Source organism: Barbus barbus (assembly GCF_936440315.1).
Source record: "Barbus barbus genome assembly, chromosome: 5".
NCBI classification, from domain to species: domain Eukaryota; kingdom Metazoa; phylum Chordata; class Actinopteri; order Cypriniformes; family Cyprinidae; genus Barbus; species Barbus barbus.
Window position 1 is genome coordinate 2,104,192 of NC_136733.1, and position 25,095 is coordinate 2,129,286.

General features: G+C 36.6%; 1 protein-coding gene across 2 annotated transcripts; it reads right to left on the reverse strand.

The window, feature by feature from the left end:
• Positions 1 to 24,997, reverse strand: LOC306869395 (carbohydrate-responsive element-binding protein-like). Of its 2 annotated transcripts, none has more exons than XR_013784172.1 (17): positions 24,592 to 24,997; positions 21,350 to 21,456; positions 20,044 to 20,126; positions 19,810 to 19,899; positions 19,237 to 19,275; positions 14,795 to 14,969; positions 13,568 to 13,648; positions 10,159 to 10,310; positions 8,617 to 9,277; positions 8,238 to 8,311; positions 7,717 to 7,957; positions 6,824 to 6,906; positions 6,627 to 6,746; positions 5,351 to 5,478; positions 5,139 to 5,262; positions 1,090 to 1,293; positions 1 to 608 (listed from the first exon to the last, which is right to left on the reverse strand). XR_013784172.1 is itself a non-coding variant. In XM_079416160.1 (17 exons), the coding sequence occupies exons 1-17, from the start codon at positions 24,966 to 24,968 to the stop codon at positions 484 to 486; spliced, it is 2,790 nt and encodes a 929-aa protein (XP_079272286.1). In that variant the 5' UTR covers positions 24,969 to 24,997; the 3' UTR covers positions 1 to 483. The 2 variants fall into 2 exon arrangements, 1 of the variants encoding a protein (XP_079272286.1); XM_079416160.1 differs by having other exon boundaries at positions 1,164 to 1,293.
• Between the last annotated feature and the right edge of the window lie 98 nt (positions 24,998 to 25,095).

Sequence of the window (25,095 nt, forward strand, 5' to 3'; positions counted from 1 at the left end):
AGTCCAATTTTATATTTATTCCTTGGAGGAACTGTTGAAAAGAGCAGCCGAACAATCGAAAGCTGAAATTACATGTGGAAACGTAAACAAGGCACAGAACGTTATTCACATTCACTGATATTTCTATGAGAATTACAAAGTAACACGAACAGAAGAAACGTCTGCTGTGTCTTCATCAGTAAGACATTAAATGGCACAGGAAAAATGCATGTTATATATTGGTTGCACTGAACCTGATATACTGAACCCATAGTTTTAGTCTGGCTCACATCAATTCCACTTTCTTCTCCGCATCAATTCTGATAATTATAAATAATAAAAACTAAACCGAAGCTGTAGTCACTTGCACATTAGTGGGAAAGAGCATCATTGGCTGCATTTGTGAGAGAGTAAAATGTCACTGGTCGTTGCTGTGGGACAAGAGTTCTGATTGGATGTGCATGTGGGTTTTGTGATTGGCTGTGGTTTTGAGAGCGTGTGCTGTCATTGGCTGTAGCTGTGGGATGAATGTCTGTGAGTGACGGCCTGCACGGCCTGTTCAGGAACCAGACTGGGGTCTGAGAGGATTGATGTGGAGGTGCTGAGCAGACGGAGGGAACTCAAAACAGCTGGAGAGAAACAGAGACAAGAAAAGGACTGATATTACCTGATAGATCAGACTCGATTTCTGATTGGATAAGCAGGTTCTGCTGTTCTGCATTACTGCTAAGTTGCTTGGCAACTATTTTTACCTAGTGGGCGAATTATTTATTCTAAAAAAAATGTATTGAAAGAAATTAGTATTTTTATTCAAGGATGCATTAAATTGATCAAAAGTAACAATAATGACATTTATAATGTAACAAAAGATTTCAAATTAATGCTTTCTATTCAAAGAATCCTGAAAAACAAAAAAGTATCAGTTTCCACATAAATAATCAGCAGCACATCTGTTTTCAACATTGATAATAATCAGAAATGTTTCTTGAGCAGCAAATCAGCATATTAGAATGATTTCTGAAGGATCATGTGACACTGAAGACAAGTTTTTACAATATATTCACATAGAAAACACTTATTTTAAATTGCAATAATATTTCAGAATATTACCTAGAATTATTACTGTAGGAAGTGTGAAAGTGAAACAGGAAGCAGTGTTTTCTAGAGAGGTGCTGGTCACTCACTGGGTCTGAGCGCGGGCAGAGAGCAGTGCTGGTCCAGCCAGGACAGAGTGCTGCGACACAGATCATCAACACTGGCTGTGGACACCATCCCGTTAAACGACTCGAACAGCGGCTCGATGATAATGCTGAACTAAGAGAACGGCTGCAGTTGAGGAAAATATAAAGACCTGGAGAACTTGCATTTTAAAGGGATAGTTCACTCAAAAATGAGAATTCTGTCATCATTTACTCAGCCTCAAGTAGTTCCAAACCTGTATGAATTTCTGAACACAAAGGAAGATATTTTGAAGAAAGTTTGTGACCAGGCTGTTTTGGGGCACCATTGACTTCCATAGTAGGAAACCGCCCCAGAACCGCTCTGTTTCCCACATTCTTCAGAATATCTTCCTTTGTGTTCAACAGAACAAAGAAATTCATACAGGTTTGGAACTACCTGAGGCTGAGTAAATAATGAAAGAAGTGGGCAGCCAATGCTGCGGCGCCCGGGGAGCAGTTGGGGGTTCGGTGCCTTGCTCAAGGGTCTCACCTCAGTCGTGGTATTGAGGGTGGAGAGAGTGTTGGTTATTCACTCCCCCCCACCTACAATCCCTGCCGGACCTGAGACTCAAACCCACGAACTTTGGGTTACAAGTCCGACTCTCAAATTATGTAACACCTATACCTTTATCTTTTGTGCAAGTGTCACATGAAATGAGGGACCAAACAGACCAATTGTACTGATGAGTCAAGTGTATTAAGCATAATTACCCAGAACATGCAAATTCAATATGACACAAACAACTGAGAGTTCAACAGTTAGGACCAGTGCATAAAAACCAATCCAGTATTCCAAAACATAGTCCTTGGCTTGTAATCACTTAGACTGAGCAAGGTATATGGGTCTTTGTTGAAACATGAAGTGCAAAAAAAAAAAAAGAGAAAACAGTACTTGAACGCCAAGACGATTCCCCAGCAAAGTTCAACCAGAAAAGAGATGTTTGAAGTCCAACGTTGCTTTTAAGCAGTAGATGTAAGTCAGTTCTCCTAGTTCCAGACTTCTCAGATGATTAAGACACCAAATAATCCATACATGCTCAGATCACAAACCCTCTGTAGACAAACATTTAAACAAACCATAACCAAGTGCTACAAACACATATTGTTACCAAAGCAAAATATCAGGAACAATTACTTACGGATGAGCTTAGAACTATAAAGTTCCTCAAACAGGATACAAAGGCCCAAACCACCATGAGGTAAGCTTCTCCAAAGGAGATAGACAATTAACTTCCTGCCATTTCTCCTTCTTTGCTACCTTAAATAGGTAAATTCCATGCATTACTTTAACAGAGCACCCTCTAATGCTCAGGTGAGTAATGAGCATACTGCTCTAAGAGGACTTCTGGTACCTAGGTAACAGAGAAACTGTTACACACCCCTCCCCTTAAAAAAAAAGTTTAAACAGTTCCATAAAACTTTTTCATTTTCTCTACATGAAAAGTTTCAACTTGTTTTGAGTTATCCAACATCACTACCTGGTAGTTAACATTGTTTAACCTTTTCAAAACTTTAGCTGGGCCTTGCCATTTCGGTGCCAGTTTGGCCATATAGGAGTCCGAAGCCCGAGACAGAGGGTGAGTACGTATCCAGACTAAGTCTCCCTCTTCGAACGACTCAAGTTTCCTTCTTCTGTTAAGGTACCTTGCTTGTCGTTCTTGAGCTTGACTAGTCTTTTCTTTTACTTGTTCAATCAGTTCTCTCTGCCTCTCAACAGTACTATACACCATATGCTCAGGATTAGGTGGATTTCGGATGAGACGTTCCAAGGGTCCTTTTAACTTGCGGCCTAATGCAATCTCTGCAGGGATTAGACCAGTAGTTTCCTGCCATGTCTGTGGTTGTCCTTTACATAGGAGGATATCATAGCCTTTAGAGTTCGGTTAGTTATTTCAGTAATATTAGTTTGAGGATGGTATGCCGTTGTTAACTTCTGAATAACCCCCCTGCGTTTACAGGCATCATTCAGAAGTTGTGCTGTAAACTGGAGTCCAGATATGTGGGTGTGCCCCATCCAGTGAATATCTCCTTTATCAAGATGTTAACAATGAGGTGCGTCTTGGCAGATCTTAGAGGAAATAATTCCACCCATTTACTGCAGTAGTCTACACCACCATAAGGTATTCATTGGACTGTGAACTCCTTGGAAAGGGACCCATGAGATCAACACCCAACATGTGGCCAGGTTCTACAACTGGTGTTGACTGTAGATGACCAGACAGCAGAAATGTTTCCCTTCCAAATACTCTTTCCATTTCTCAACTGCCCAAATCACGGCCAGACATTCCTTTTCGGCCGTGGAATATGACTTTTCAGCTCCACGAAGAAATCTTGATGCATAAGCTATAACGTGTTCAGCTCCATCATGATCTTGAGTCAACACAGCTCCCAGGCCGACATCACTGGCATCGCTCTGGACTTTTTGTGAAGTCCGGAGGTACCAACACAGGAGCTTTTTCAGTTTATCAAAGACCTGCTGGCATTCCATCGTCCACTCCCAGGCAACATTTTTGTTCTTAAGAGAATGCAATGGTGCGGCGATTTCAGAAATGTGTGGAATAAATCTGGTACCACCCAGCAAGACCTAAAAAGCGTTGTACCTCTTTAAGAGTTGTTGGGACAGGAAAATTTTGGACAGCCTCTACTTTGGCGGTTTCAGTACGAACTCCTTCGGCCGTCACCACATGTCCTGAAAGTGATGGACTTTTGGAGCATATTGCACTTTGACAGGTTCAGGGTCAAACCAGCTGCTTCTAACACATCAAGGAGCGGTTTAAGGTGTTCAAAATGTTCTTGGAATAAATCACAATATCATCGAGATAGACAAAACAGAACTTTCCGAGACAGTCCCTCAACACAGTGTTCATCAGGCGCTGAAAGGTTGCAGGAGAGTTTTTCAATCCGAACGGTAGACAAACAAATTCATATTGTGCGTTTTTGGTTACAAAAGCAGTCTTTGGAATGCTAGCCTCATCCATCAGCACCTGCCAATAGCCACTTTTGTGATCCAGTGTAGTAAAAATTGAAGCACCATACATTGATTCAAGGATGTCTTGAATTTGCGGCATCGGAAATCCATCTTTAAAGCTCTGTAATCAATGCAGAAACGCATGATACCATCCTTCTTGGGGACTAGAACTATGGGACCTGCCCATGAAGAAGTTGAGGGTCTAATTATCCCTTTTTGCAACATGTTGGAAACTTCCTCATCGATGAATTGCTGTTTGACCACAGAAACAGGGTAGGCTTTAATGGTTGCCAAGGTGGAGGAAGATACTTGAACTAGAGGTAACGCCAGATGTAGACTAATTGCTGCTGAAGATGCATGTGGTATGAATGGATGTTTTACTTCAGCTTCCTCCAATAGAATGTAGGTCTTGTCCTTGAAATCAATCTGGATCTCTGAGTCCATCAAAAACTCTAGGCCAAGTATGATGGGTAAAGTCAAATCTTGATCTCTCATCACAAACCATGATGAATCCATTAGGCCACGACTGCCCCTTTATTATCTATTGGCATCCAAAACTTTAGTTTAACACCAAACTTCACAGAGTTATTTGCTCATAAATAATTAACACCGATTTTCTACAAAATTGTATTCCTAAAAACGTTAAAAAAAACTTATTCTGGCTTTTGACAGTATTTTGTGATTTATGGAGTGCTAAAAATATCCAAAAACCCTTCCGTAAAAACCTTAAAAATTTGAACCTGTCCTATGTTCAGATTTCTCTTCTGGAAATATATGCAAATTAGTGCATATTTAATTAAATAATGCATCATTTGAATATTTAAACTTAACTATTTTAATCAACTGTAGGAAGCATGGTGATATCTGTTAGTTCATTTCTTGTACCTAGTTCACCTGGGTTGCTTAACCAACAAGACTTTCTCTGTCGGTCAGCAATTTTGTTTCAGATTTGAAACCGCTTCGTAGGATACGATCCAGAACTTCCAGTTCTGCAGCGTCTGAGCTCTCACATACTCTCTGAACTTCTCCCTCATGTGGTCGAAGCGCTGTCGTGTTATTGGGACTCCTGTAGCTGGAAGCTGCTGCTGACACGCACTACATACACACAGTTCAGATACAATCACAATCATGCATTCATGTAGATGTCTCTCAGAACATTGTAAAACCGCTCAAACACACTCACTTGATGGCAGAGTTGAGCATGAGGATCTCGTCTCGGAGTCTCTGGGCCTCCTCGTGGAGCTGAGCTCTCTCCTGCTGCATCTTACTGATGTACTCCGCCGTCTTCTGCAGCGTCGTGGCCTTACTGATCTGAGACCAGCGGGAATGAGAGTACAGAGGTGGAGGAAGCACGATTGAAGATATTAAATCAGATGAGAAATCTCACAGACATTTTCATATGAAGTAACTGAGAAGCTAAAATCCACAGCTATTATTCTCTTGTGAAAAAGAAGTACTTGTGCATGTTATTTACAATTAAATGAAAATTTATGACAGATTGCATTTATATTAAATGCAATTAGTTGAACTTAAGAGAGTGCTTTACATCTTCACATGAAATTTCATAATTACTACTACTGTCTTTGAAATATGGAAATAAGGTGTCAAATGTACTGACAAGCATTTATGGTAAACTAAAATATACTCTAATGTCATTTCAATTTCAATATTAATATTTTAAATTAGCTTTTATTTTTTATATTAAATTTTTTTATTTAAATTTTTAAGTTTAAGTTACTATTTTTTGTAATTTTTATTAGTTTTTTAATATTTATTTTATTTATTTTTAAGTTTTAGAATTTTAGTACTTCAACCATATTAACTATAAATGTAGTATCCAAGAGTACACTACAGATGAAATTATAATCAAGTGCTTTACATGTGCTTTAGTATGTTAATCAACACAAGCATGGCAAAGGATTATTAAAACAATGATTTAAAATTAGTTCTGTGAAACGATGAATCGCATCCAAATAAAGGTTTTTGTTGACATAATATATGCGTGTGTACTGTGTATATTTATTATGTATATATAAATACACACACATGCATGTATATATTTAAGAAAAATGTTACGTTTATATATTAAACATATTTATATATGATATAATTTATATGAATATAAATATATACATGTAAATATTTCAAAATATATGCTGTATGTGTGTCTTTATATATACATAATAAATATACACAGTACACACATATTATGTAAACAAAAACTTTAATTTTGGATGCACTATTTAAAATGTGCTTGAAGAGAGACACTTTCATGACTACATTTCTTAACACACTTAAGTGGCCTTTTATTTCATTAATATTATATTATCTGCAAGTACAGTTTTTAAAAAAAACATCCTTTTGAGATTTGAAGTACACTACAAGTGCACATTCAATAGAATGAAGCACACTTCTTTTTCTCAAGTGCTGACTGATAGAGTCAGTGAAACGAGTGTTACCTTTATACTCGGCTGTGAGCTGAGAGTCGTCACCAGACTGTGTAACGTGTCAAAGCCAAGCTTGATGTTGAACCGTCTCTTTTGCTCGGCTGAAATGTGAGTGATCCGCCGTGTGTCTGTCTGTAAGACAAGACAATGAGCAACACAACACACACTGAGCGGTTATGAAATAATCATGTGCAGATTTGTGTTTTTACTCTTGTGAAATCCATCTTGGCTTGTCCAGGTGACGACTCTGGGCTCGTAGGTGACGTCTGTCCCATGTTTCCTGAAAAACTGACTAAAAAACATTTCATTACTATTGGAATAAAACACAGTGCTTGAGTTATTATGTGTGACATGATATAGTTGTAAATGTAAATATACTGTAACTATAATTTGCTAACAATGTACTCACCCTCAGGCCATCCAACCTGTAGATGAGTTTGTATTTTCATCAGATTTGGAGAAATGTAGCACTACATCACCTGCTCACCAGTGAATGGGTGCCGTCAGAATGAGAGTCCAAACAGCTGATAAAAGAATCACAATAATCCACACCACTCCAGTTCATCAGTTAACATCTGGAGAAGACAAAAGCTGTATGTTTGTAAGAAACAAATCCATCAATAAAACATTTTTAACTTCAAACCGTTGCTTCTAGCCAAAATATGAGTCCATAAATCATAACGTTTCGTCCAGGGAAAATCCACTCATACATTTGTTTAGAGCTGTTCTGGATTGTTTTGGCTTGTAAACAGTGCTTGATCTGTGCAGATTTCTCTCCTGATTCGGACCAGATCATTTTTTCACTGGAGAAAGCAGTATTATGGATTATGGACTTTTAGCTGGAAATAACAGTTTGAAGTTAAAAATACTTTAATTAAGGATTTGTTTTTTTTACAAGCATGCATCTTTTGGCTTCTCAAGATGTTAATTGATGGACTGGAGTGGTGTGGATTATTGTGATGTTTTTATCAGCTGTTTGGACTCATTCTGACGGCACCCATTCACTGCAGAGCAAGTGATGCAATGCTACATTTCTCCAAATCTTTAGCAAACTATCATTTTTGGGTAAACTATTCCTATAAAACCACACAGATCAACACACCTGTTAAACTGGTCCTGTCACTTGTGTGCATTTGTACCGGGGAGAGTTTTTCTGTTTTGGGGATGAGAAGCGGCATTTGTTGCGTGAGCAGAGAGGAAATGGTGCTTCCCTGCGAGGTGCCGCTGTGACCGTGGGTTGACATGTGCGCCTGACAGTGTAACGGTGACAGTGATGGGATTGCAGAGGAGGCCCAGGGGGGATTGTGGGAAATCTGCGATCCTCCTTGACTGCTGCTCTTTGGCTTTCATGGAGAATAATTAAGATTTTTTGATGTGTTTGAGAGAGCTGCATTTATTTGATCAAAAATACAGTAAAAACAGTAATAGTGTGAAATATTGTTACAGACTAAAATATTAGTTTTCTATTTTAAAATGTAATTTATTTCTTTGATGGCAAAGCTGAATTTTCAGCATCGTTACTCTACTCTCAATAAATGTCTGTCGGCTTGCTTATATAATTGTCACTTGTTTTACAGTGTGTGTGTGTGGCAGATATTTTATTTTGCCTTGAGGAGAGCTTACCGGAGAGATGGGTGATGTTGGTCTGTGGCCTTTTAACCCTGCTGAAGGCGCATCAAAACTCAATGATGGTTTTCCTAGGAAGTTTTTAAAAATGTTAAGGAATGTTGTTAAATAATCACAGATTTATCATTGCCAAAAACTGAAGAAACTAAGCAGGATAAATGATAAAAGATCTAACACAGGGGTCACCAAACTTGTTCCTGGAGGGCCGGTGTCCTGCAGAGTTTAGCTCCAACCCTAATTAAACACACCTGAACTAGCTAATAAAGGTCTTGCAAGGTATACTCGAAACTTCAAGGCAGGTGTGTTGAGGAAAGTTGGAGCTAAACTCTGCAGGACAGGACTGAGTCTGGTGACCCCTGATCTAACATTTACATACGCTCTTGAGATCTGGAAGAGAGCAGATTGGCCAGGCAGCTCGTCTGAGTGGGCGGGGTTGTAGATGAAGTCATCACCCTGGGAACCAATTGGGCTCCTCCTGTCTTTTGTTTGTGCTTCCCCCTGCCAATGGCCACGCCCACCTGCTGCGGCACAGAGAAGCAGTGAGAGGCGGCAGGCGAAGGCAGAGACGGGGGCAGCGTCATGGGCTGGTAGCTCAAAGACATGCAAGTGGCAGGAGTAAACATCTCGGCCATGCTGGAGTATCCGTGCTGGGTGTCCAGCGGCAGGGCGCTCGTGGCAGAGCCGGTGTGGGTGATGACCGTGGACGTGGCAGCCGCGGAGGTCCGTGATTGGCTGGATGAATATCTGTGTCGGAGGTAGGCTGATGGGTAAGGGCTTTCCTGTGCCATGACACCCGGCATCTCAGTGGCGTGATCACTGAAGGACGTCTGCAGACCGTATAGGACCAGGCCAGACGAGACGTTCAGAGATTGATGGAAGCCACTGATGTATTCTGAGTGACCTTTGAACTTGGGCTCTGAGGTTTCACCACTGGGGTTGAAGGTCAAGTCGGGGTCGATAGTCTGGTGAGGATAACTGGGTCCAGGTAGGTTTACAGATGAGGACGGCTGGGATAAACTTTCAACTGAGAGAGGAGGCTAAAAAAAAAGTGAAATAATTTTTTTATTTGACAGTTTTTACATATATTTGAAAAAAATGCATTACATTTATGTGAGGTAAATAGTCCGAAACACGGCACACATTTTAAATAAAACAAATTATTTTATTATATATTAAATATAATTAATTTCATTTTAATTTTAAATTAGTTTGATTTTTATTTATTTTAAACATGTTTATGTTCAAATATGCTTATAACCATACTATTAATTATGATGTAATATAATATAAAATAATTGATTTATTTTATGTTGAAGGTGTACTATGCCTATAGTTATGCAAACAATAATTATAAGATAATTATTTTAATTTACATAATTTTATGCATTTTAATTTTGGAATGTGTGCTGTGCTTATAATATCCATGCAAATAATTAGAATGTAATATTATATAATATAAATTTAATTAAATTACTTTATTTTACTTTACATTTTTAATGTTAAAATGTGTACTATGCTTATAATAACCATGCAAATAATAATAGAATAGAATAGAATAGAATAGAATAGAATAATTATCATGGCTAAAAGCATGGCACACATTTCTATATTAAAATTTTGGAAATAAAATACATTTGTAAGATTGTATAAACACGTATATATGAATATAAATAATAAAAGAATAAATACATTTTAATACAAGAATAAACATTAACATTAAAATAATAAAGTATTATTTAATGTTCAGAATGAATCAGCTCATTTGTAGGGTGATTCTGTTAAAAATGAAACTCTGGAATATGTACAATGGCAGACGGGGGAAGTGTTTGAGAAAACAGTCATGTTTACAGTTTTGTTAGCTGACGTAGTGGCGCTTCGTAATTACACACTTTGTTTAAACCATGAATGAGTGCTGTACCTGTGTCAGCTGAAATCCTGTGTGTATCATCTGACTGGGGACGGCAGAGGAAGCAGCTGAAGGAAACGCCGTGCTAGACGAACTCTCAAAGAAGCTGCAGTCTGAATAACCCACGTGCTCCGTCGGCTGCCCGCGGAAACTCATGAAAATGTCTAGAAAGTGTATAGAAAGTGTATTGACTCAGTGCATCTCAGTGTGGTATGGAAACAGCTCCAATCAGGACTGCAAAGCACTACAGAGAGTTGTGCGCTTAGCTGAGCGCATCTCAGGGTCTGCTCTCCCCTCTCTGCAGGACATCTACCTCAAACGCTGCAAAAATAGAGCTGTTAAAATAATCAAGGACTCTAATCACCCTGGTAACCGTCTATTCACTTTGCTTCCATCTGGTAAGCGCTTCTGTAGCCTGATGGCAAAAACTGAGAGACTTAGGAGGAGCTTCTTCCCCCAGGCCATCAGGCTCCTAAACTCTAACTCTGTGTCATAACATCACTTGACTCCATGTAAACATCACCATATCAATAAGCTATTCATAATTTTTCTCTACCTCATATTGCTGCTATTATATACCCTGTACAACTTTTTTGCACATTATTTTGCACATTCCTCTTAGTACTATTTAAGTCAACAACATACTGACCTGCACATTTATATTTATATTTTTTATCTATCTTTTTATTTTATTTTATTTTATTTTTTTTCTACTTTTCTTCTCTTAATATTTGTATTCTATATAATTGCACTGTCCTTGGAGCGGACCTGACCTACATTTCACTGCTGGTTATACTCTGTATAATTGTGTATGTGACGAATAAAACTCTTGAATCTTGAATCTTGAAAGCAAAGAGCAAATGAAGTTAATTCTTTGCAAGTAGGTGAGTGTGACTCACATTTTCTTCAGACGTATCCAGAAAATCGCAATGGCTTACAAATGACTTCTAATGGCTCAGAAGAAATGTCAACTGCATGCGAACATGAATCGACAAATCTAAAGTCTCCACTACAAGCAAGCACCCATGCAGCATGGTTTAGTCTCTCACAGTATCTAAACTATTCCTCTAGACCTGCCAAACCCACATGCAACCAATCAGACTGCCTTCTGGGAAAGGTATTTTCCACCTCAGATGAAACGAGCTTCATGTGGCCATGCAATATCTGGAAATATGACTGCAGTTATTCTGACGTTTACTTGACCAAAATCAGTCAAGATTTGACAGCAGAAAGATACATTTAGTACGAGCTGAAGGTGAGCGTTTGTACAATTACACTAAAAGAGCTTTGACTGGATAAAAAATGTCTAAACTATCAATCAGACGAAAGAAGTTATGGAGTAGATTGTGAGCGACAGGAGGATGCTTTAATCATCTGTGTGCAAAAGATGTTCTAAAATCAGATTGCACATCATTTTATTTTCTTCTGATATATGTTTTTGAAGCTTGAACATAAATGCACCTGCGTATTCTTGACGCTAACAGAAGATAAATCAGTACACAAATGGAGGGAACTGAATGAGTGAAGGGTGCTGCTGTCCTAAAGTAAACTCATCCCTACAAATGACTCACTATTCAGGGCTGATCACATCCTGTCTGACTTCCACTCTTCAGTCATTGACTCTTTACCCTCTAAACGACCCTGTCGCAGATGAGGAAGTGCCCTTAGAGGAAATCCCAGATACGCCACAAAGGGGTTAAACTCATTCTTTGCCCTCTAGACACCCCAAAATTGAAGCACAGACAGATTGTTGGGCCGGCTTCACTAAAGCTTGCGCAAATGAACTTCTGAACTTCCCTATAGCCCCTCAAAGTTATCCAATACTTCTTATCAGCTAAGTATCTATTCATAAATTCATCACCTATTTATTTTTACCGTCTTTAAGGTTGTTCAGGTTTTTTCAGCATATAATATGATCAAAGAAGTCTGTGAAAATTAATCTGCATTGTTAATCCTTTTGATCTTTTATTTAAAAAAAAAATAAAAAAATCACAAAAATCTAACCTTTCATTGGATAATAAGAATTTAAAATGGGGGGAAATATCATTATGAAATAAATGTTTTTCTCAAATACACGGACATAATTATTGGCACCCCTAGAAATTCTTATGAGTAAAATTTCTCTGAAGTATATTCCCATTCATATTCACAATTTTGAGCACTCCAGGGTGATTATGAACATGAAATTATCCAGCCATGGCTTCCTGTTTCACAGAAATATAAATAGGAGAGAAAACAAAGCCCAAATTCCCTTAATCATCCATCACAATGAGAAAAACCAAATAATATATTTCTGATGTGCAGTAAAATATAATTGAGCTTCACAAATTAGTGAAGTGGCTTTAAGAAAAGAGCTAGAGCAGTGAAAATTCCCATTTCCACCATCAGGGCAATAATTAAGAATTTCCAATCAACAGAAAATGTTATGAATCTGCCTGGAAGAGGACGTGTGTCTATATCGTCCTGATGCACGGTGAGGAGGAGAGTTTGAGTGGCTAAAGACTCTCCAAGGACCACAGCTGGAGAATTGCAGAAAACAGTTGAGTCTCGGGGTCAGAAAACCTTTAAAATAAATTGTAAACAGCCCCTACATCAGCACATGTTGTTTGGGAGGGTTTCAAGAAAAATTCTCCTCGCTCATCCAGAAACAAACTCCAGCATATTCAGTTATCAGACACGACTGGAACTTAAAAATGAGCTTTTTAGCAGCAAACACTCAAGATGGGTTTGGTGAACACAGGGATAAAAAGTACCCCATGTGTACAATGAAATATACTGCTGTATTTCTGATGTTGTGGGCCTATATTTCTGCTGGAGGTCCTGGACATCTTGTTTAGACACATGGCATCATGGATTCTATCAAATACCAACAGATAAAAAATCAACAAGTGACTGACTCTGTTAGAAATCTTATAATGGGCCATGTTTGGATCTTCCAACCGTACAATAATCCAAACACAAACCTCAAAAACAACACAAACATGGGTCACTGAGCACAAAACCAAGCTTCTGCTGGCCATTCCAGTCCTCTGACCTGAACCCTGTAGAAAATGAGTGAGATGAACTGAAGAGAAGAAGCACCGTCATGGAGCTGTGAATCTGAAGGATCTGGAGTGATTCTGGACGAAGGAATGGTCTCTGATCTCTTGTCAGGTGTTCTCTAACCTCATCAGGCATTATAGGAGAACATTTAGAGCTGTTAAACTGGCAAATGGAGGTTTCAAAAAGTATTGAATAAAAGGGTGCCGTTAATTGTGGCCAATGTGTATTAGAGGAAAACATTTATTTCATAATGATATTTCCACAAATATATTTCCAGAGTGCAGAGCAGCGCACAGCATATATAACAATTTAGTTTGAGTTATAAAGCTGAGCAATGTCAGTATAATAAAGAGTGATATGAAGAGTTCATTAAACTCACCTGGTATTTCCATAAGGTCATCCAAGTTGGGCTGCAATGGGGTCAAGCCGGGCTGGATCATATCTGCATTACTGGTGTACGCTGAGACCACAGGAGTGAAATATACTGTAAGGACGTGTGTGTTTAACACTGCTCTGTTTGGAGCATTTATTCTTTTAAAGTTCCTTGTTTTAGGGTGTGGTGTCCTTCCTGAATATATTTTATGAGCTCATGTGACTAAATTTTCTATCTCTAAAATCATCTCTCATTTATGAAATCCTAAGTGAAAATACTTTAAAGCAGGGCAGGCATTAAATGTCACTGAAAGATGCACATTATATTGCAATCTTGTTAAATCAGCCAAATATCTTTCCAAGATCAATATATAGTGACCACAGAATTATTTGAAATTTTAAAGTTACTGAGACTCACAAAGCTGATCTTGCATTAGAGCTTAAAAGCACAGATCGTCCAATAATAATAATTCTGCCATAATTTAATTACATCTCATTTCAAAGCTTACTTTTTTCTGTGGGAAATAAAATTAGATTGTATTTTCATATGATTATATGTTTTTCATATGAGAATACAGATAATGTCCAAAGGTAAAAAAGGTAAATTTAAGACTTATTAGGACCTTTTTAAGAGCAACTAGAAAATTTAAGGGAAATTAAGTTATCTAAATGTAAATGTCTAGGACACAGAAACTGAGTTGTATTAGCAACACTTCAAAGTTTGAAAATTCACTGAAAAGCAAAATGACTCAAGAAGTCTTATGTTCTCAGAAACCGACCCAAATAAAGGGAGTTTATGGTTAAAACCAACAAATATCTCAACCAATGGGCTCAGAAAACCACATTTAAAAGAAAAAAGTTTTCATACCCTATTGACAGATTTTTTGTGTTTTAAGCATAAATTAATTTTGCACCTCAATAAATGTATCTTGATTTAAGAATGTTTAAATATCTGTATTGAGGAAGATATTCTTTTTTTTTCCTCAGTGCATGCAACATTTAATGGCATGACTTTATGAATGTAAGACTTGATGCTCCACAAAAATCAGTGCATATTTCAAAATTAGCACAATGTGAATAATTACAAGCCATGCACCAATAACTATTGGCATCAGTGATGTTAAACCTGGTACATAGCATCTTGAAGGGCCAATACAAACTCATTTTCTGGGTTTGGAATGGCATGAAGGTGAGTAAATAATTTTTGGATGAACTGTCCCCTCTATGGACTCACTGTTTTGGCGGTCTCCACTCCAGGGACTAGGTTTCTGGGTCATGGTGAACAGCGTGTCTGAGATGTCTGACAGGAAGCAATCCAAGTCAAACATGTGCACTTCCTCTGATGCCGCCTCAGGCTCTGGATAGATCTGACTGGTCCATTTCTCCAGCCCCGTCCTGCTGATAGGACACTGTGGAGAACGGCAAAAAGACACATGATTAAAGGAATCGATCGCTCATACACAAATTTAATACTTAATTTAAGAGGTTTGATCACATCACTAACACTAAATAGTAATATGATGCTTTCATTAACAAACACCATTAATAAAGGTTCCTACATCTACACGAGGACCACAAGGCAGACCGTGTTTACAACCACATGCACAAACTATTTATGTAACATCGTGTTAGTTATTATAGATTGTTTCCTACAATGTCAATTGCATTTATACTTTAAAATCGGTAGATGCTGCAAAGGCTTATTCATGCACAAAACATCTGTCATATAAAAATAAGTCATTTTTTTGTCTGAAGCCTTGAGGAAATATATTGAAAATCCTGTCGAGAAAATAAATCGTTTTCTGTTTACACACACAGAGCAAGAAATGAGAAGGAAAACAAGATAAAGAGAATATATTTTTAAACATGAAAATGCATTGTTAAAAAAAAAAAAAGAAGGTAGGGCAGGAATTGATTGAATCCATTGGGAGTTAATTAACTAAACAGCTAGTAATTTTTTGTAAAGAACGAAAAAAATTAATTGTTTACAGGGGGATCGTAGCAAAACAAACATACTTTCACAGACGAGCAAATTGCCCGAAAAAAGCAGTATAATAATAAACAAAATAATAATAGAAATGCACAATAAAACAGCATAAAATAATATAAAAGTAAATTAAAATAGTACAAGGCAGCCAAAAATATCTGTGTTCAGATAAAACCATAAAATCTCATGTGTCACCGTGAAATTAAAACATTTTTTCCCCAGAATATTGCAGTTTTTATTATAATTTATCCTTGCATATCAATTTTTTTAATCGTGTGTCCTCATAATCTTTTACCAAAAACAGTCCCTCCTCTCCAGCAGAGTAATGCTTGTTTATTAAAACTGAAACCATAATAAAATATTATCATTACTTGAAATAAACAGAAAAAAAAAAAAAAGTAAACTAATTTTAATTCAGCTAGTTGTCAAGGCAACATTTCTCATTTCAGTTTAGTTTTTACTTAAAGTAAAACTAAAACTAAAACTATACAAACTAAAGCAAAAAAATAAAATTTTAAACATTTAGACAATATAGACAAAAAAATACTAATACAAAAATTAGTTAAAAAAAAATTTAAATTCCTAAAATAATTCAAAATATTAACAAGAAGTTATATATCAATAATACTAAAATAACACTGCCCTCCAGTAACCCGTCGTTCACATGATACGAGCAATTAGCATTTCCAATGGACAAAATCAAGTCCAGCCCTACAGTTTTTCTCTTTTGAGAAGCTGTTTTACATTTTGATGAAAGATTTTTTTTCTAGCACTGATGAATCGTTCAACAATAAAACCAGAAACGTGTATTAAAAAGCAAAAGTAGTTGATTTTGATTTCATGTTGACTGACAGTTACACACACAAACACTCAGATCTGACGTTCTACTCACAGCTTTTACTGGAAAAGTCCCAAGTTTGTCTGTTTAACCTGGAGAGCTGCTGTCTTGCTGATTTTCCTCCTCTGCGAGGACTGATGCTCGGCACGGGCCGCATATTTATAGGAATACCCACAATCAAGACAGCAGCGGCAATGATTACGTCTTTCCTGAAACCTACCTACGTTCTGTTTTCCACTTTCTTTTTCTTACGCACAAAGGTGGCAAATTATAGTATTGGTGCTAGAGCACGTTTGTGAGCAGAAATGATGCGTGTACGTGGGCCTCGGTGCTTAAGTGTGAGGTCTTAATGACAGCAGTTTAACACAAATGTGTAAAAGACAGGAACCCCCTGCCCGATCCCATTATGTTTTCATTTCTCAATCTTTTTTTCCAGGTTTCTCCATATCACATCTTTTGTTCCTGACCCAGTTCCCGCTGGCTCTCACGTGTAGAGGATGAGAGCAAACTCACTGCCTCCTGCTGGCAGACTATCTGTAGATAGGACTCGGCTCCCTGCTTCAAAGTGCATCTGTGGGATTTCTTCCCCTGTTATGTGATCCAACGGGTGAAAATGGTGCATCTGATCACTTAGTAAAGTTAGTAAAGTAAGCACACCTGTCTGGAGCACAATTGGTCAAATCACTACCGCAAGTGTCCAAAACCTCTCTAAAACCAGCAAACAGAACATCTAAACATAAGCTTGGCCTTAGGCTGGTTTAAGCTGTTTTTATCTTTGAAGTACACTACAATTCATTAGTTCAGTGTCAGTAAGATGTTTTAGAGAGAAGTCTCTTTAGCTCACCAAGGCTGCATTTATTTGACTGTAAAAACGGTAAAATTATCAAATATTATTACAATTTAAAATAGCTGTTTTCTATTTGAATATATTGCAAAATGTAATTTATTTTTGTGATGCAAAGCAGAAATATCAACATCATTACTCCAGTCATATGATCATTCAGAAATCATTCTAATATGCTGATTTGCTGTCGTGCTGCCTCATATTTTAACAATTTCGTTTTGTTGTTTACAAAAAAAAACAATAATTTGAACAAATTTACCTTAATACAGATGCTGTATCCATTGCATCTGACATGTTTTTGCTCCCAACTCCTAAATCAACTATAATTTTTAATATCTCATTTGTGACTAATTATTTTATCGGGCTGCCAAATGTTACAATATTGTGTAATAAATAAAATATGCATAAACTACCATTCAAAATTGTTGAAAACAGCACGCATGTGTTTGTGCAAACTGTGATATTTTATTTTTCAGGATTTTTTGATGAACAGAAAGTTCAAGCAAACAGCGTTTATTTGAAATTTAAATCTTTTTTTACTTTTGATCAATTTAATGCATTCTAATAAAACTTAATTTCTTTTAGAAAAATCTGGCTGAACCCAAACTTTTGAATGGTAGCGTACGTTGAAAATACCATAGTACAGTATATATATATATATAGTCACTGAATACCAAGTACCATGGTACAGTATTATCCGAAAGCATCAGAACTTTTATTTGACTCACATCATCAAACTAATTCATACAAAGCAGCACATGAATAAGCTGCATTTAAAAGAAGTGCTGCCGATTCACATCTTGCAGTATGTGGGTCAGATTTGATTAAACGCTGTTAAAGCCTCTGACCGCCTCACCGAACAGAAGGGAAGATTAGCACTTTAGTCACCGAAGGCAATCAAATGACTCATTTTCTCATCCGTATGACGCAAATGAATTTGCGCGTTTACGTTTACTCACGTTTTTCATGCATGGTGGATCTTTTTAATTTTTCAACCAGCTGAGGAAAGCCAAATCTCAGGGGCGACTATTAATAGAAATGCACTTGAGCTGTGCAAACATGACCTGAACCGCTAACCTACTAAAGTAAATGCTACAATCTACGATAACTCATCAATGATTTACACCAGGCTGCGTTACGGCCCATAGATATGAAAGAGACCTTCAAAAATGTCTGCATAACTGAAGAAATCTGTGTGAAACAGCATGAAGAATCCAGCAGGATTATGAGATTAATTAAAAAATGTTGGTTAAACCAGATACCAGTATTTCGAGTTAATAAATGTAAGTTTAAATTTAAATGTATATTTATTAGTCAACAAATGTCCTGGTAACATTGATGTATAATGCATTTTATATTTTCATTAATAATTCTAACCAACAATTTTTTTTTTTTGCTTTGCCATATGTTTTAATGCATTATATTTTCTAAAGGTGCAAGAATAAATAGATAAGTATTTTAACTGTGGATACAATTATTCATGAGATCATACAATGCATTATAAGGTACATTACAAGGCATAAGTAATGCATTAAAAATATATAATACTTCTAATAATAATGTTTCTAATGATAACCTATGCTTACTAGTGGGCAGGTTTTAATCTATATCCCAAAAATCAATATCTGATTAAATATTTCATCAAAAAGAATGTTCATAAATCCCATGATTTAGAAAACATATTCCCTGGTATTTCCAGGTTTTCAACGACCATGGGAACCAAACATTAAAACAATATTTTGCTCTTGGTTTAATCACATAAGTTTGACTTAACTTTTCTTAAAGGGATAGTTCACCCAAAAATGAATGTTTGGATCTCAACATTCCCCAGAATATATATTTTTTTGTGCTTCACAGACAAAAAGAAGGTCATAGAGGGAGTAAATGATGGCAGAATATTCTTTTTTTGGTTTAAATATCTCTTTAAAAGGTTCAATGTGTAACTTTTGCAAAACCAGACTACTTACTGTCATTGTATTAAGGGCGTACATTTCTCTGTGATCTTACCTTCTGTAGCATGGACAGCAGGTCTTTGTTCTTCTGAAGCTAAAAAAATAAAACAAAATACATCAGATATAACAGTGCATATTGGGCATTTATCACTTTCTAGACATTAGAACTGTAAATGAATAATCTGTACGATTTTTGCATTACTGTTTATTATGAGAAATTTGTCATCGGGGTTTAATAATGAGAATGAATGATGAAATATACAGTATACATTACAGTGCAAAAGTTTGGAAGCAGTCAGTTTTTATAAATAATATAACAAAATTATGATTTAATAATAAAAATTGAGCAGCAAATCTGTATATAAGAATGATTTCTGAAGGATCATGTGACACTGACGACTGGAGTAACGACGCTGAAAATTCGATCACAGGAATAAATGACAGTTTTTGTGAAATTGTAATAATTTTAAATCAAATAAAGGCAGCCTTGGTGAGCAGAAGAGACTTCTTTCAAAAACATTTTAAAAATCTTACCAACCCCAAATGGTAGTGTATCTGTAAATGTCCAAAATGTGTTCTGGGCATATAATACGCAATTATGTCCCATTATATTTGGTGAGTTACTCACTCTTTTCTTATAGTAAATCCTCCATTTGTGATATTCCTTAATCACCACCTCTATCCGTCTCTTCCAGTAGCTTCCCTCCAAAACAATCGCCTGTAAACACCATAAATAAACACATTAGGCACAGCAGGTGATGCCTTACATCTGCCAAACATCAGAATTTTCTCTTTTAAATGGAAGTGAATTTATTGATTCAAACTGTATGATTAATTCAGGTGTCTTTGGGATTGGACTCACCTCAGGTTTGCCGTGGGCATCTGCCTCCGAGCCCTCCAGCGGCGTGACAAACCCACACACGGGGTTCTTCCTTTTCTCCACATCTAAAGCGATTTAACATCACATTTCATTTTTGTAGTTCATTTAGCATTTTTGTGATTATTAATCCAGTGGTAGGAAAGACCAACAAGTATCAAGATACCATCACAGTACTTTTTTGTAAGGGGTGGGACCAACACAGACCAAGTCGTCTAATATTATCCAAAAAATGTCAAAATAATTTTATTTTATATAGCGCTTTTCACATTAATAGACATTGTTTTGAAGCAGCTTTACAGAAATTATGTTGCATCTCACAGATTAGAGCTATAGTTTACATTTTGCAATGATACAAGCAATCAAGCAGTTGAGATTTGCTATATAGAATAAATCGCCCTATGTGAGTACATCTAAGGGATAATGCATGGCTAGCAGTGCATTAAATGATTTTAATGCTTGACATGATGGACCTGAGTGCATTAAAATCGTTCAATACACAGCTAGCCTGGAGCTGTTAATGACGTTTGCTCATTAGCTATAGCATTCTGCCCACTTCAAATCAGACACAGAGGTGAAGAGGTGCAGTACGATCACATTTATTTTAATTAAAGGGGTCATATGATGTGATTTCATGTGTTCCTTTGTCTTTGGAGTGTTACAAGCTCTTCGTGCATATATAGGATCCATAAAGTTGCAAAGATTAAAGTCTCAAAACCAAAGAGATACTCTTTCTAAAAATGCCTCGTTCAAACATGTCCCCACAAATCTCCATCACTGTGAAGTATAACACTTCCTTGAATTAATTATCGATCGAGAGAGAGATGACAGTTGCATGTGTGAATTACCTGTGTCTGTGTGTCTCTCTCAACAAACATGGAGTTTAGCCACTTCAAAAACAGTGATTTTACTTGGTTGTTGCAAAGAAATATAACGTAGCATCAAAACTATTTTAATAATAAAAGTCACAGGGCAGCATCAACAAGAAGTTTCTGTGCTCCTGAATGTTTCTCTGTGTGCAGTGTGATCTCTCTCTCTCTCTCTCTCTCTCTCTGTGCGTGCTTTAATTAATAGCAACTACTTGTGCATTAAACAGTTTTAATATACACCTTTCAGCCAATCAGAATCGAGTAAGACCATGGTATAAATGCAGATAAAGATGGACTTATCGATCCAACTCTATATGAAGAGCTGTGCAATAATACATAAACAACAGATCTGAGAAACACTTTTATATGAGAAATGCAATAACCTGTGTGTAACAGACTAGAAATGAGATCAGGAGACTCACACTGAATGAACCAGGCCCTCCAAATGCCATTATTCAGCCGGATTTTATCCCTCCACAACAACCTCAAGCCTTTGAAAGACTTCCACTTTGGAGACACAATCTTTCCACTGAGGAGAAACACAAACATCTATTCAATCAACATTAGATGTCATTTCAATTGCATAGTAAATATAAACTACATGAACTGAAATGTGCATTAAACTACTTTGTTTGAGACTAAGATACATGGGTCTTGGTGATATTGCAGGACAATGGCGAAATCTTCCCTTTTCACCCTGCTGGCTCTAAATAAGCATGCTTTTCTCCATCCAGCACGCACTCTGAACTGTGTTTGCAGTCGGAATCATTTCATCAGTCTAATGCAGCGACACAGCTGCCCGACAGCACATATTCTGACCACACTTTACACCACTTACTGATGGCTCTAGTGCACTTAACCTCTAAAAACAAGAGACAAGTGCTGTGTTTATTCTGTTGCTACGAGTCCGGTGGGAATGATTGCTAAAATGGGGGATATGACAACAAACCCTTGCACGTAAACAACACTGATAGGACGTCATCAGGCAGGGGGAAAAAATGAAATGTCTGTTCCTTCTTCTTGTATATGCCACTACTAGGATACACATGAGTGCAGGCGTGCAGTAAAACAACAAAAGGATGGCAGCGATAAAATATTTACTTCCAAAGTTTTATTGTCGGCTAAACAACTTTAATACTTAAAAAATTTAATAACACTTTCTATGATGGTGGTTAATATTCACATGAAATGTAGATGAAACATTTTTAAGTAAGTTATTTAAAATTCTTTATGAATTCTGATTTTACATTTTTATGAATTAATTGAACTCCCCACAGTTTCTTCACAAACCCCCTAAAAATATATAGATTTTTTTTTTTTTAAATATTGCTGAATAATGGCAACATGAACTGCAGATGAACAAATAAAATATTTGATGTCTTTTAGTTTGATTTTGAATATTAATATAAATTTTTATTTTACATTTTTACAATTTAATAATTCTAATTAAACTTCCCGCTCTTCCCTCACAAACCCCTAAACCAGTAAAAATATTTTAATCGAATATTTCAATAATATAACAACATGTCCCCATGTTCGTGGGTCTATGATGCCAGTTAATGAAATGCAGCTAAACAAAATATTTATTTTGATTGTTTGTTTGTTTTAGTTTTTTACATTTTCTAAACTAATTTTACATTATTGGGAAACCCATTAAAAATTTAAAACAAAGAGAACAACAAAAAACAACTAGATTTTTTACAATTTCTAAAGAAAATGTAAGTCGCATGTGCAAACACTGTTTAATATTTAGGGTTAAAGGTTTGTTCAAATATAAATCAATATAGTGATAATCTCTGTAACAACTACCACTAATGATACCAGAGAACGTGTTTTTATGGCACGATGTCTGTCCAATAACAACAGTCATTATGTTATTGTCATATGTGGTGAAGTTCTTGATAGCCTTTCTATGCTGACATGATTCCTGGTCTCAGTTGACGTCAGGTGATTGGTGTGCCATAAATTACTACTGCTGACTCACGGCCAAAGTCATACTGAGGTTGCATCAGAAGCTAGTGCACAGAAGGTCTTTTGACAAGGTTTGTCTGGTGTTATCATTAGCATATGGAAACAGCAAAGAATATTGCATGCTTTAAGTAAATGCAACACTGCAAATCCTTAAAGATAACTTTACTTTAATGTAGGCCATTTAACACCAGCACATAATAAAAACACTTTCCACATGAGCTCAAAGCTTTTAATGGCCCAATATACTTACAAACCAATAAAGGCTCAAAGCAGGATTACCTAAATGTCTCAATATAGTAAATAAAACATTCAAGATATACTGTTTGGAGAAAATACCGGCTCTGTGTGGGTTAATAATGTATGTTTGGAGAAAGTGGTATGGGTTCCTCTAACCTCGTTATTCTGTAACTCTCACCTCGTTTGTCTTCCAACTGAGGTTTTTTTTTAACTCAGTCAAGGATTTCACAGCTGTTTCGAAAGCAAGACTGAATTTAGAAGAGTTCAGTCTCTCTCACACCCACTTCTTACTGTGGTGACATTTCACTAACTTGCATTATAATTGATAATATTGCATAATATATATTAATACTATGAATAACTAGTACATAACAAAAACCCTTTTGATTCACTCATTTTCATATCATTTTATAATTCATGCAACAGGTCTGCTGAAATAAAACAGAATAATGCAAAAAAAAAAAATCCTCATTTATGAGTATTCAAACAAATGCATTTAGATACTAAGAAATAAGGATGTTTTTGCACATAAATGTGTTTTACATAACAATAAATCACTGCCATAAGACAACTTTCACTTACAGTATACGTATGTATGTATCTGTAACCTCATAGCAGTTAAACTATAACTATTTTATATCAGTATACACACTGGCATTAGGTGAATTCCAATTAAAATAGAAGTTATATGTACTTATATGCTAAACTGTGGTCTTTTTCTGAGTGAGCTGAATTGTAAATTATGTGTAGTTTAATTATTTTATAAAAATACAGTCAATTTCACTTAAAATATTTAATTTATCGGCACTTAAACTGTTATTATATGTTAAGGTATAAGTTTAACTGCAGTTTTTTCTGTAACGATTTATATTAACGTACAATTGAGGTCAAATGGAAGTTAAATAGTAAATTATCTGTAGTTTTATAATAATATAAACACTGTGGTGAAATCTAATCTGTATATACTTAAATTGCTTTATACAGTAATGTATACATTTCAGTAAGTTTAATTTTAGCACTTTATGTTTAATGGTTTTACTGTAATTTACACACTACAGTGAGGTCAAATCAAAGTTACAGTGTAAATTGTGAGGTGAAAATTCAACTGAAGGCATGTAGTCGACTGCTTTATATGTAAATATTACAATAATGTGAATTTGACTGATATTTAGTGTTTTGTGATCATTGCAGTGTAATTGATCTGTAACAGTTTTTTGGTAGGCATATACATTATGCAGTGAAGTAAATTTACAGTTAAATTGTAATTTATCTGTAGTTTAATTCTTTAAACACTGCCATCTGTTGAATTATCATTATTATTATTATTTTTTTTAATTATGCACACGTTATGTAAACACTGCTGTGAGCTACAAGATTAACTGGAATGATTTTGTGTTAAACAGTAGCATGAGGTGAATGTGTACTTTATAGTGAAGCAGAGATCAGAGTTAAATACCTGTAAGCCAGTGTCATGCACTCAAACAGGCGCGTGAGAGTGGGGTCAATGCTCAGCCGTCTGGAGCTCAAAGGACCGAAGCTGTAGGTCTGGCAGTCCGGTTTATTAACGCTGTTAAAGTCTTTATAAAGAGCCGCGCTTCTCCTCCTGACAGAGTCGCTGTGCGGCGAGGACACCATGAAGTGCCCGCTGTGGATCACCTGAGTCCGCCGGACTGATCCGGATCCCGCACCGGCGTCCACACTGGGCAAGTGCTCATCCGGATCCGAATCCGATTCTGAATCCGGTCCGATCTGGTTGGGCTCTGAGGTTTCTGAGTACTCTGCCTTTGCCATCGCCGCCGATCTAGTGCTGTCACGCTGCTCACATGCAGCCATCTGAAGAAGCGCACTTCACTCTGTACTCCACTGCATACTTAGTACGCAGCTGCAGGTCAAAGATCAGGCGTGATAAAATGATCAAAACTCACTGATTAAAACATATCGGTCTAAACTCGAGCACTTC